This window comes from Vicia villosa, linkage group LG1 (genome assembly GCF_029867415.1).
Source record: "Vicia villosa cultivar HV-30 ecotype Madison, WI linkage group LG1, Vvil1.0, whole genome shotgun sequence".
NCBI lineage: Eukaryota > Viridiplantae > Streptophyta > Magnoliopsida > Fabales > Fabaceae > Vicia > Vicia villosa.
This window is the reverse complement of record NC_081180.1, coordinates 138,102,907-138,115,278: the sequence shown is the minus strand read 5'-3', so window position 1 is coordinate 138,115,278 and position 12,372 is coordinate 138,102,907. Positions and strand designations below refer to the sequence as shown.

Genomic DNA, 12,372 nt, shown 5'->3' with positions numbered 1-12,372 from the left:
TACCCAACTTCCCATGATTAGATTAAATCATGTCTTGTTAAGATTATCATAACTTCATAATGTCACAACATGTTGAATGACATCATTTTCTCATATAAACTTCACAAGATTGAATAGTACTCTGGCTTGACACTATCTGTACCATTGCAACACCAATTTACAGATATCCACATGACTCCCTTTGTCATGTGTAGTTAATGGTCCAGTTGAAGATGAGGGCTTGAGCATTAGAAGGCCTATGAAAGTCTTCCTGATTTCATAGTGATGAACTATCTCTACACATACCTTCTTAAGCATTGACTCCCTCAGTAGAGTTAATCTTTCAAGGAAACTTATGATTTGTATCCTTGAGAATCCACATCAAGTATCATGACCTTTAGAATAGGCAAGAAGTCATGCATACATAGTCTGAAACCAACCTCCAACCATTTCTTAGTGTGCTTAAAAGTTTTACTAAGATTCAAACTCTCTAACCATAACAGAAGGAATACTCGAAAATAATATGCTGATCAAATCAACCTTCTGCTCTTTACAATCACTAGTAGTTGCTAATACTAGTGAAGTCTTCAAAACATCATAGTAGATATGTCTTGCATGAGCATACTACTCTAAAATAAGAATCTTCTTATTCTGACCTATATATAGAACTGCCACTTCTAAACGTGGTGTTTGAATATTAAGATTCATGGTCCCAAGTTTCTTCTACATACTATTATCAACAATAATGTTACAACATCATTTGGGACATCAACACCTTTACCATAGAACCTATCATTACCACATAACCTATCAACTTTGGTTCTAGACTTATCAAGGAACTCTAATTTTAAGGGGTTCCATTTTATTTAAAGAGAAGTCTTTACTAATTGAACCAACCTTAAAATTTAAAATTCTCAAATAGGATCACTAATATAACACTAGATAATATATGATTGGAAATTGATATAATAATTTTTTATGTGTTTTCTTTACTTCTTTTTTAATTATATGTAATCAAATACATAATTTTTAATTATTCATTTTATTCTATTTTCAATACTTTTGAAAAAATGATTTGACCACCTCTAATAAAATAATGATTTTTAATTATTCATATTTTTTTCTATTTTTGATACATATTTATTAAGAAATGATTTGACCATCCACCTACAAAATAATCTTTCATTTAATTTCAATAAATTTTATTTTACAATAGATATAGTCTTGACAAAAAACTCATGACTTATGAATAATCCTTTTTTATACTTTAAACTAATTTTTAAATTTTTATATTATATATTTATTAACATTTATATATTTAAAATATAATAAAACATATCAATAATTAATAAAATTAATTCAAAAATCATATTGTTTAACTTATTTCCTTATTATGTACTATAAAATAATAAAACGACATTAATTGTTAATATTATAGTCAAAAAAATAATACTAGAAAATAGTAAAAGAAACAATATTTCTAAAAGGAAAAAGAACATTGAATAGAACCCCAAATGTCAGAAAAGTTATATTCTGAACACTCAGGGACAAAGACGTAAATAAAAACACCAAATAAATATATCATGCCTCCCATTTTATTCTCCCACAATATTCCTTTCCCCTCTCCTTTTTCATTCCAATTTCTCATCCCTCTAATCTTTCCCCCAAATCATCACAGTTCCTCTTCTCTCCCTGAACCCTATAATCATCTATCTATCTCCGTCGCACACGGCGGTAATCGTGGTTCCTTTCCCTCTTCCTCAGATTCGCCGCCTCCCTGATCCACCTCTTTCTTTACCATATCAACCACCACCCCTAACCATACCTACCTTTTTTTTTATTTATTTATCTTTTTTTTATAATTATTCCAATTTATTTATATTTGATTTCCGTTGTCGCTTTCATTATCTTCAACAGTTGTTTTTCCTATTTATTTTTAATGTCCAACTCCAAACCCATCTCTTGTGGACCCGGTTTTTGAATTTCATTCCTCGGATTCACTACTTTACTATTTTACCCTTCAAAGCTACTTCGACCCATGATGATGAGTCAGAGTCAGAGTCACCATTCCCGTAGGATGTTGCCACCTGTCAACACGAGAAAGCGCAAACACAATGAAGCCGATAAGCCTGATAAGCTGGATAAGCCGATAGCTTCCAACAAGCTTCTAGCCGGCTATCTAGCTCACGAATTCTTGACGAAAGGGACTTTGCTTGGACAGAAGTTTGATCCTGAGCTAACCCGAGCCAGTATTTATCCCGGCTCGCGAGCCGAAGCTTCAGATGTGAGGAAGGAGCATGAGAGTTACGGTGAGGTAGCAAGCATAATGAAGATGGATGGGACCCACATAAAGGGAATTGTGAACCCCACACAGCTCTCCCAGTGGATTCGTATGTAAGATTTTGATGACGTGGACTGGACGAGGATGTTTTACCGTATTTTGCGGTGTTAAGCAGGTTAGTTGCATGGACAAGAATGAATGTTATGTAGATTCATCGTCCCTCATGGGTTTTTTCTTGTTCTTTGTTCTTGCTGGTACATTTGTTTTTTGTTGTCAAATTACTATCTCTTAATATGGATGGATAAGATTATCTAAAGTGCTGGTGTATTATGTTATTGATGAAAATTTGAATACAGTTGCTGAAATGCATGCATTTTGATCCCTTTAAATTAAACCTTATATTTTCAATTGATTGTGTGTATAATATAACCAAAGTGTTAAATAGCGGTTGCGGTCACGTAAAGACTTTCACGATTTCGATTGATATTAGTGGTTGCGGTGTTGTGGTATAAATTAATCATAATTTATTCCTTATCATAATATCCGTGAATAACGAGATGTTGGTATGTCAGAGTCGTTTTTGCAGTATCTTGGATATAACTTTCATAGGTGGAAGAAATGAATTATTTGTAGTATTTCATACTCAAAACTGATTACAAAAGGTGTTGTTTATATAGTTATTGGGTTTTGATAACATAAACTCAAGGTACTAGAAACAGAAGAAGATAAGCTATCGAAACGAAACCTTGATGAGATGGGGAACTATATAAGCAACAGAGTATCAAGGTGAAGAGTTTATGTTAGACACACTTAGTTTGTGAACTTTGAATAGGTTGACTTGTTATTTTTAAAGAACCGTGTCATAATCAATTTCTTACAAGTTATCGGGGATCCTGAATTTTTTTTAAATGTGAGTTAGAAAATAGTGAATATATTTTTATTAAAGAAAATAGTGTAGCATTCATATTGAAATGCTTAATATTTTATAATTTTGTTTTTTACAAATAGTATTTGGTCCACTGAACCAACTATTAATCTAATTTGAATGTCAGTTTTTAGATCAAATCAAACACCAATCATCACTGAAACAAGTAACGATTTGCTTTATATTTTTCTTCTCACAAAATAATGATTCTTCATTTAATGAAGTAAATGTTAGACAATCATCTCTCATACTTTGAGATTTTTTTTTTTTTACACTTAACCTAAATCTATAAATTTAAGATATCTTGATATATTATGATATATGAGATAAACCATTAGTAATTTGAAATATATTTTTTTTATGTGCAAGTTAAAAATAAATTCAAAAGGTTGAATAGATTTTAATTAATCTTTAATTTGTTGCTATAATGTTTATTATATTTTATTAAAGAGTAATTCAATATTCAGAAGTTGTTGTTAATCAGAAGAAGATGTTTTTGATGTTCTGGTGTTACTCAGAAGCAGTAGAGCTTCTGAGGTTGATTAGCTAGAAGTTGTTGTTAGTCAGAAGCAGTAAAGCTTCTGAGGTTGTTAATCAGAAGCAGATGTTTCTGATGTTCTGGAGTTGAGTTTGTTAGCGTAGCTGTTAAGTTTAATTTGAAGGGTATTTTTGTATTTTCTAGTTTATACTGTTTGCTTAGTTATTAAGTTTACCTTTGTTAGGGCCTATGTGACAACTTTTGTTTTATGTATAAATAGGTTACTGAAGGTTTCATTTATTTAAATCCTTCTTTCTTACACATTAATAACAACCGTCATTTTATTCTCTCTTCTTCCTTGCTTTCATCACCTTGCACACCAATAATTGGTATCTAGAGCTTCAGTTCAGATCCAGAACCATCGGGACATACACGGGAAACACGAGTGAAACGTGAGCTGTGTGTGTTTGATTTTGATTATGGGTTCTTGTTGAATCTTTGAACAAAATCTTAATAGAATCACATTTTCTGATTCTGTGGGTTTTTGGGAAACACTGTGTGGGAGATCTGAGTGAACTGTACAAGGTTTAAGATGAGTGGGGGAAGCAGTTCGAATACCAAACTTCCAGTGTTTGATGGCAAAAACTGGAATCGTTGGATGATTCAGATGCATGTATTATTTGGTGCTCAAGATGTTCTAGATCTTGTCACTAAAGGATACGTTCAGGTTGCAGTAGATGAAACAGAACAGGAGAAAGAGGCGCAGAGAGCTACAAGGAAGATGGATCAGAAAGCATTGTTTTACATTCATCAGTGTGTGGATGCGAATGTGTTTGAGAAAATTTCTGATTCGACGACGTCGAAGGAGGCGTGGGATATACAAGTCAGATATTACGGTGGTGACGCATCAATGAAGAAGGTGAAGCTTCAGTCCCTCAAAAAGCAGTATGAAAATCTCAACATGAAGAACAATGAGAAGGTTTCTGAGTACATCTCCAGAGTGATTCTGATCACTAATGAGATGAAAGCTTGTGGAGAAATACTTTCTGAGCAAGTAATCATTGAGAAGATTTTGAGGTCGCTTACCCCTCAATTTGATTACATTGTGATATCTATTGAACATTATAAAGATTTGGAAACCATGAGAATAGAAGAGTTGCAAAGCAGTTTAGAAGCACAAAAGTTGCGTCTGACTGAGAGAACTTCTGAGAGGGAATTTGAGCAAGCTCTGAAAGCTTCTTTTGTCAAGAAGGACCAGAAGCTAAAAATACATGGTAGGTCGCAGAAGTCAGAAGCCTTTTATTCTGATGAGAAACATTAGAAGGGAAAGGAGAAGTATGACAGGAGAATGGTTCAATGTTACTGTTGTAAGCAGTTTGGCCACTTTGCTAGAGATTGTTGGTCAAACAAAGAAGAAGCTAAAATTGCCAAAGGAGATTCTGATGATGAACCTGTGCTATTAATGACTTATGAATCTGATGAGGAACCTGTGAGTTTGTCATTTTCTGATTTTGAAGGGGAAGAAGATAACTCTGAATATTCTGAAGGAGTATTTTTATATGATTCAGAATCAGATGATGACTTTGAAGATTTTGGAGAAGAGTCAGAATCTGAGGTTTCGGAAGAAGAGTCAGAGTTAGAAGATGACTCTGAAGTTGAAGACAAGTCAAAATCAGAAGATGAGTTAGAATCTCAAGGAAATTCTGCTTCTGAAGGTGAGTCAAAACTTGGAAGTTCTGAAGAAGAGTCAGAGTCAGAAGATGAAGAACCTTCTGGAGACTCTGAAGATGAGTCAGATGATGAATCTGATTCTGATCCAGATTCGGATGATAATCTAGAATTTGATGGTGGTCATGCTTATGGAAGGGAAAACTCTAAAGACATAGGTTTTGGAGGACAAGCTTCTGAAGATGATCAAATTTGTGATGATAATTACGACTCTGAAGGCGGACCTTATGAAGGAGGAACTTCTAAAGGTAGTCCAGCCTCTGATGGTGGTCATGATTCTAAAGGTGGAACTTCTGAAGGCAGAGCTTCTGAAGGCGATCCAACTCCTAAAGGTGGTGGTTTTGGACAAGATCCAGAAATTAACAAAGGTGGAACTTCTGGTGGTAGTCAAACTTCTGAAGAATGTCCAAAAGGAGATACGGTTCCAGAATCAAAAGAAGATTCTGAACAAGTGTGTATTGAAGAATCACTCGAGAAGAAAGTCTGGCTGAATGCCATAAAAGAAGAACTTGAGGCTTTAGAAGGAAACAAGACTTAGTAGTTAACTAAGCTTTCAAAGGAGAAGAAAACCATCAGCGTCAGATGGGTTTTCAAGGAGAAATCTGCATTTCTAAATGGAGTATCAGAAGTTGCACACTGTAGCAACCAGAAGAAACTTGCAGATGTTCTGATGAAGGATGTTAAGATTGAACACCTTATCCGTTTGAGGGATGAAGTTGGTGTTGTAGATTTTGGCTAGCTGAATATGAATTAAGGGATGGTAATGAAGAGTAATTCAATATTCAGAAGTTGTTAATCAGAAGAAGATGCTTCTGTTGCTCTAGTGTTGCTCAGAAGCAGTAGAGCTTTTGAGATTGATTAGCTAGAAGTTGTTGTTAGTCAGAAGCAGTAAAGCTTCCGAGGTTGTTAATCAGAAGCAGATGCTTCTGATGTTCTGGAGTTGAGTTTGTTGGCATAGCTGTTAAGTTTAGTTTGAAGAGTATTTTAGTATTTCCTAGTTTGTACTGTTTGCTTAGTTATTAAGTTTACCTTTTGTTAGTGCCTATGTGGCAACTTTTGTTTTATGTATAAATAGGCTATTGTAGGTTTCATTTATGTAAATACTTCTTTCTTACACATTAATAGCAGCCGTCATTTTATTCTCTCTTCTTCCTTGCTTTCATCACCTTGCACACCAACATATTTCTCAAAAAATTTAAGAACATCAATCAAAAGTAAACAAAGAGATCAAGTTAAGTTAAACAGTAGATAAAGATTAAGTTAAGCAATGTAGGATAATACGAGACTCATCTTGTTACAATATTTTTTTGATTAAAAGGTGCCATTAATTTTAAGATTTCAACAAAGTGATTTGTTCACTTGTTGAAACAAATGGAAATCTTTATCATATTTTTCAACTAAATGTTTTTTTAATAAGTAACGGGATTAATCACAAGAAAGATACAATCGACCACACTTTACCTCTTTATACACGATAGAGATAAAATGTTCTAAAAAAGAAAATTACAAGACAAAGATGAAACATTAACTGAACAAAATCATTTCTAAGAGGCTAGTACTATTGCACTGAAACACTCATCAAAGTTGAAAATACTTCCGCTAAATAAAATTGCATTCCTCATTATCCAAATATTCCATACAACCGCTAACCATGTAACCCCAACAGTTAATCTTTCGTCTAAAATCTTAACTTTATCAAAGAAGAAAAGAGATCTCAACTCTATGTTTGTCAACGAGACCGAATCCCCAATCCACTCTCCTACTTTACCTCAAATCCTATTCGTTATGGGGCAATATTTTAAAAGAATTGATTCGAAATTCCGACAAAATACCAACCCATGCTTAAATTGTTGAAGTTAAATGAATTTTGAAAGAATTGAATGTTTATTGATAACAACTTCATTATGAAGTTTTTTATTCATTAATGTCTCACAACTTCTTCAAATTATGATGATTTTTTATAGGTATTCAATCCTTTCCTATATTTTCAATTTAACAAGCTAATTACTTTGCTAACATAAATAATTAAAAATAATATTTTTTATAATACATCAAATAAAAAATTATTCTACAAAATTTGTAATTGCTGAAGGAAAATAAAAAAACAAAAATATATTTTATTAAAATGAAAAATGTTACATTTATAATTGTAAGAAATACACTTGTACATAAAAATTAGTTGATGGTGGTGATCCTAAGAGAAAATAATAAGAAGGAGAAGAGAACAAAAAAAGAATTATGATGGAAGAGATAATGAATAGTCTCAAAGAATTAAGAGAAATGAGAAAAAAAAGTTAGGAGAGAGTATTTTTGGAGATTTTGTTTAAAATGCGTAATAATATCTATGGAATTAAAAAAAAAGAAATTATGATAAAGAAAACTTATAATCGTGGTAAAGTAAAGTTGTTAATAAGTAACACTACAACGAATAACACTTTTTATGAAGAAATTTTCTTTTTGAACATGCTAAAAATTGAGAGTATATGTCATGGGAGCGTCATATTTAATTTTTTAAATAAAATAAACAACATTTTACCTCGATGTTATAAAAAATCGAGGTAACACAACTATAAGTGAGCGTCATTTTTTATACATAAAAAATAATAAATCTATTCTCTCGATTTTTTTTGGAGAACTGAGGTAATATAAGTTATAAGGTATCTCGCTTCGAATCCTCGTTATCGCATTTAAACATTTTTTCAACGATTTATCACTTGGCGTCTTTTTTAGATTCCATGTTTTTCTTTGTTAATTAGATTCTCAAAACCTTTGTCGTCAATAAACCAAAATATGCAATAATAGAAAAAGAAAAATCTTTCATTGATAATAAAAAAACAAGACAACAGATAAAACTAGTTCACATATTCAAACTTTTCAGTCCACTCAACTTGAACATTATTCCTAACTTCCCTTAACTTAGAGAAAAGTTCAGAAAGAACTCATCCATATGGTATGAGGAAAGTCATTTCCTCTTGAGAAATGATTATCATTTCCTTCAAGAAGTTGAAAATGGTAAAAGGAAGATTAACTCTGACGTTGTAGGTGAAGAAGTACAAGAGATTTTTATCATACCAAGTAAGCGTTTCTAGTTCTTTCTCTCTTGGATAGAGATTTGCCACTAGAAGTTGAAACCAAAATTTTGCAATAGGGAGTAGAGAAGCAGGACTGGTGAGCTTATCTTAGTTGGCATAAATTGGTGAAGGTGGGTTGAGTAGACATTGTTGAATTGATAATGTTCAACAAAACTACTTGCCTCTTGACAGTTGATTGTCATAACAATCAGTGATGGAGTAATAAAGAAATGAGAGCCATTGACATAGGACTGAATGACTTCATCTTGACCAGCTGGGCCAACGGAGACATTCATCCATAACTCTTTAATATAGAATGTGAAAGTAACCATTCAACCTTTGTTTGTTAACAACTTTCCTTAGTTCAAAATGATCGAAATCATTGAAATCAATAATATTTTCATTGATAACAAACAAAAGATTTGCATATATTTTTGAACAAAAAAAAACTTTGAAACAAGGAAACAAGACACAGAGAGTTTGAAACAAGGTTTGAAGACACAAAGAGTTGGAAATGAGACATTTAAATATCTAAAAAACCTCCTTGAAAATCCAAAAGACACGTTACGACTCGAATATAGATGATCATTGCTATTCTAGTGATATGATTTCAATGCATGCTCGTCACGTTTTAATTAGTTTTTAAAGCAACACATTATCTCGAATTTTCGCATAACCGAGGGGAAAAACAAAACTGGAACCTCTCTTTATATTATTATTTTATTTGTAAATTAAATGATCTTGTAAGAACAAGATTTGGTTCTGCATATGGCCTTAGGTTTTAATGAATAAGATTACATGATATCTCAGAGAACAATTTAGTACTCTAACATTTTTTGTCCAGTGTGTAGCTTTTGCTAACATGTTCTAACTCTAAAGAAAAGGCGTGTGACGTCATCAGGTTCTGAACATAAAACACTTCGACTCTGGAAGAAAATAGCGTGTTTACAGATTTAGTCAAGTTCGAGAATGCTTATATAACAACAGTTCTGATGAACGTTAGTAATAGTGCTTATGATCGAGACCCTCATGAAAGAGCTTTTGGGGTCTCCTTTAGCTCTAAGATTCTGCTGTCCAGGTTTTGAAGATTCTGAAGATAAGATTCTGGAAGAACAAGTTCTGAAGATTCTGAACACAAATCTTTTGAAGACCAAGTGATGAAAATCTGAAGACATGGTTCAGGATGAACAAGTTCTGAAGACTCTAAAGATTTAGGCTCTAAAGATTTGAAGACCAAGTTGTGAAGTTCTAAATATAAGATTCTGAGTGAAAAAGTTTTGAAGACTTAGGTTCTAAAGTTTCAAAAGATCAACTGATGAAGACTCTGAAGACAAGGTTCTATTTGAACAAGTTCTGAAGCTCTTAAGACTTAGGTTTTGGTGACTCAATGTTTTGATCTTTCTAAACATCCTTCAACATCTACTATCCAAAGCCTCTGAAGATTGGAAGATAAAAGAACAAATTTGGATTCACGTGAGGAAATAGTAAGTGGTACTTACTCGTCCACTACTCTGATAGGGTGGCGCTAGGTCAGTACTACTGTATCATACTGTCTACCATTACCTCACTGACTGTTGGAACTATAAAGCTGGAATTACGTATTCCAATATTACCCTTCAACGGACTTCTCTTCATCAGCTATAAAAGGAAGACTTAGAAGAAGAATTCAAAATGACGTTGTTACTATAAACGACTCTGGAGATTACAAAACTAATGCTGAAACGCTGCTAAAATCACTCTGATAATTTCTTTGTACAGTTTTGTAAGCACGTGAATTTTTGTTCGTTAACTTGCAGCAAGTGAGATTTTGTTCGATACTTGCTTTACACTTTTGTGTTATTTGATTGTATTTCAAGCTTGTGTTATCTGCTTCCAAGAAGCAACTCTGTAAATACAAAACATTTGTATTCAACGAGTGAAATTGATAGTTTCTTGAGAGACTAGGGATTTAGTCAGAATTCTCAAGAAGACATTGACAGTTAGTCTTTATGGTTTGCGACAAGTGACATTTAGTCTCTGTTGTGGTTTGCAATATTGACAAGTGGTCTTTATTGTGGTTCTGTAATCAGTTTGGTTCAATTGGCATCAGAGCTTTGGTTCTGGTTTCAAACACTTAACCGTGTCAGATAAAGATCCAAAAATTTTCTGTGAAACACTATGGCAAATCCAACACCACCATTGCCACTAGTTATCAATGAAAGAGAGAACTTCAACGCAAAACCTCCAATCTTTGATGGAGAAAGATTTGATTATTGGAAGGACATAATCAAAAGTTTCTTTAATTTCTTGACTATGATGTTGATCAATAGGATATGGTAGTCGATGTCTACGAACAACCTCTTGACTCTAAAGGAAACAAGGTCGAGGGAAGAAGTATAAACGAGTTCCCAAACGTTGTTTCTTTAAAATTAATTTAACTCCTCTTGCATAGAAAGATACTAATTTTTACCGATGAGGGCCTCATCAATTTCCTTTGAAAAATTTAGGAAACAAAATCCATATAATTACATGCAATGATAAGGGGAATGTCAAGTTATAACTCCATTAATAATATCTCTAGTAACATTCTGAATTGGATGATCCTTAGTATTCCTCCATTCTTTGGGTAGACTTTGATTCTCGGCTCGAGTATCTGCATTTAGAATTTGACATTCTTACTGTACTTGATTTTTATCTTTATTTTGATCATCATCTTCCACAGATGTTTTGTCAAGAATACCTGCCAGTCAATAACATCTACCTTATAGAGAAGGGTTTATACTCATCAAAGGCCACATGAACTAATTATTCTATAGTCAGGATTCTTTATTAAAAACTCTAAGCTTTTCTAAAAGTGGAATATTCTAGAATTATGCCTTTATAAGCTTTAACATCAAATTTTCCAATATTATCCTTCTCATTGTTAAGGACGAAACATTTGCATTCAAAAAAATGTAAATGATATATAGATATATATATATATATATATATATATATATATATATATATATATATATATATATATATAAACAACTTGTTACCCCAATTTTTATAAACACCGAGGTAATATACCATTCAGGTCATGCTTCGAATCCCAACTAATGCATTCTATGTTGTTATTTGTTAACAACTATAAAGTAAATGATTTAAACATTCGGTTTTTTTGATAAACCGAAGGATAAAATAATCAAATTTTACTATAAAATACTCGCTGAACATATTTTACCCTAATACTAACTTATTTGTAGTTACCCCACCATCGAATGCATCATTTTTTTATGATGGATTGCAAAACTGAAAAAATAGTCTTCTACCTTGAACAAAATATTTTTTCAGCTTTTGCAATCTATCTCAAATAACGGTGTTATTGTTGTTGTTGTAGTTTAAGGTTTTGAACAACTATGATTTATTCATAAAAGTCTTTAGTGATGGATTGTAAGTGTTGAAAAAACATTTTCCATTTTTTGGAACAAATACCTGATTAGTAGTTAGATGCATTCCAAGCATGCAAATTGTATACGCTAGCGAAAGCAGTGATAATCATAGCATCAACAATCAATCTTGGTGAAGACATGTCTGATATTCAAGACGAATCTCTACCACCTTGTATGAGACCTGGACATGCAACATTTTTTATATTCTGGGTAAACAATCTTGTTATTCTGCGAAGATTTGTTGCATACAAAATATTTTTGATATTATGGGTAAACAATGTAACCATTAAAAAAAAAACTCTCACTTGAGATTGACCAGAAGGTAAGGCCGAGATCTTGGATTCATTTAGAGGAGTGACAATCTGTCTTTCTTGTTGAACAAACAAGGAATACACTTTGCAAATGTTAGGAAGATTATCAATCAACATAATCTAATATCTAACAGCAAAATATTTCTCATTTAAACCCTTCAAGAATCTAATAACTTGATCAAAATC

The 12,372-nt window shown here is 32.5% G+C and overlaps 1 protein-coding gene across 1 annotated transcript; it reads left to right on the top strand.

The window, feature by feature from the left end:
• The first annotated feature begins 1,569 nt into the window (after positions 1–1,569).
• On the top strand, positions 1,570–2,614 carry LOC131644319 (uncharacterized). Its single transcript, XM_058914785.1, has one exon. The coding sequence runs from the start codon at positions 2,018–2,020 to the stop codon at positions 2,375–2,377; it is 360 nt and encodes a 119-aa protein (XP_058770768.1). The 5' UTR covers positions 1,570–2,017; the 3' UTR covers positions 2,378–2,614.
• Positions 2,615–12,372: the final 9,758 nt, after the last annotated feature.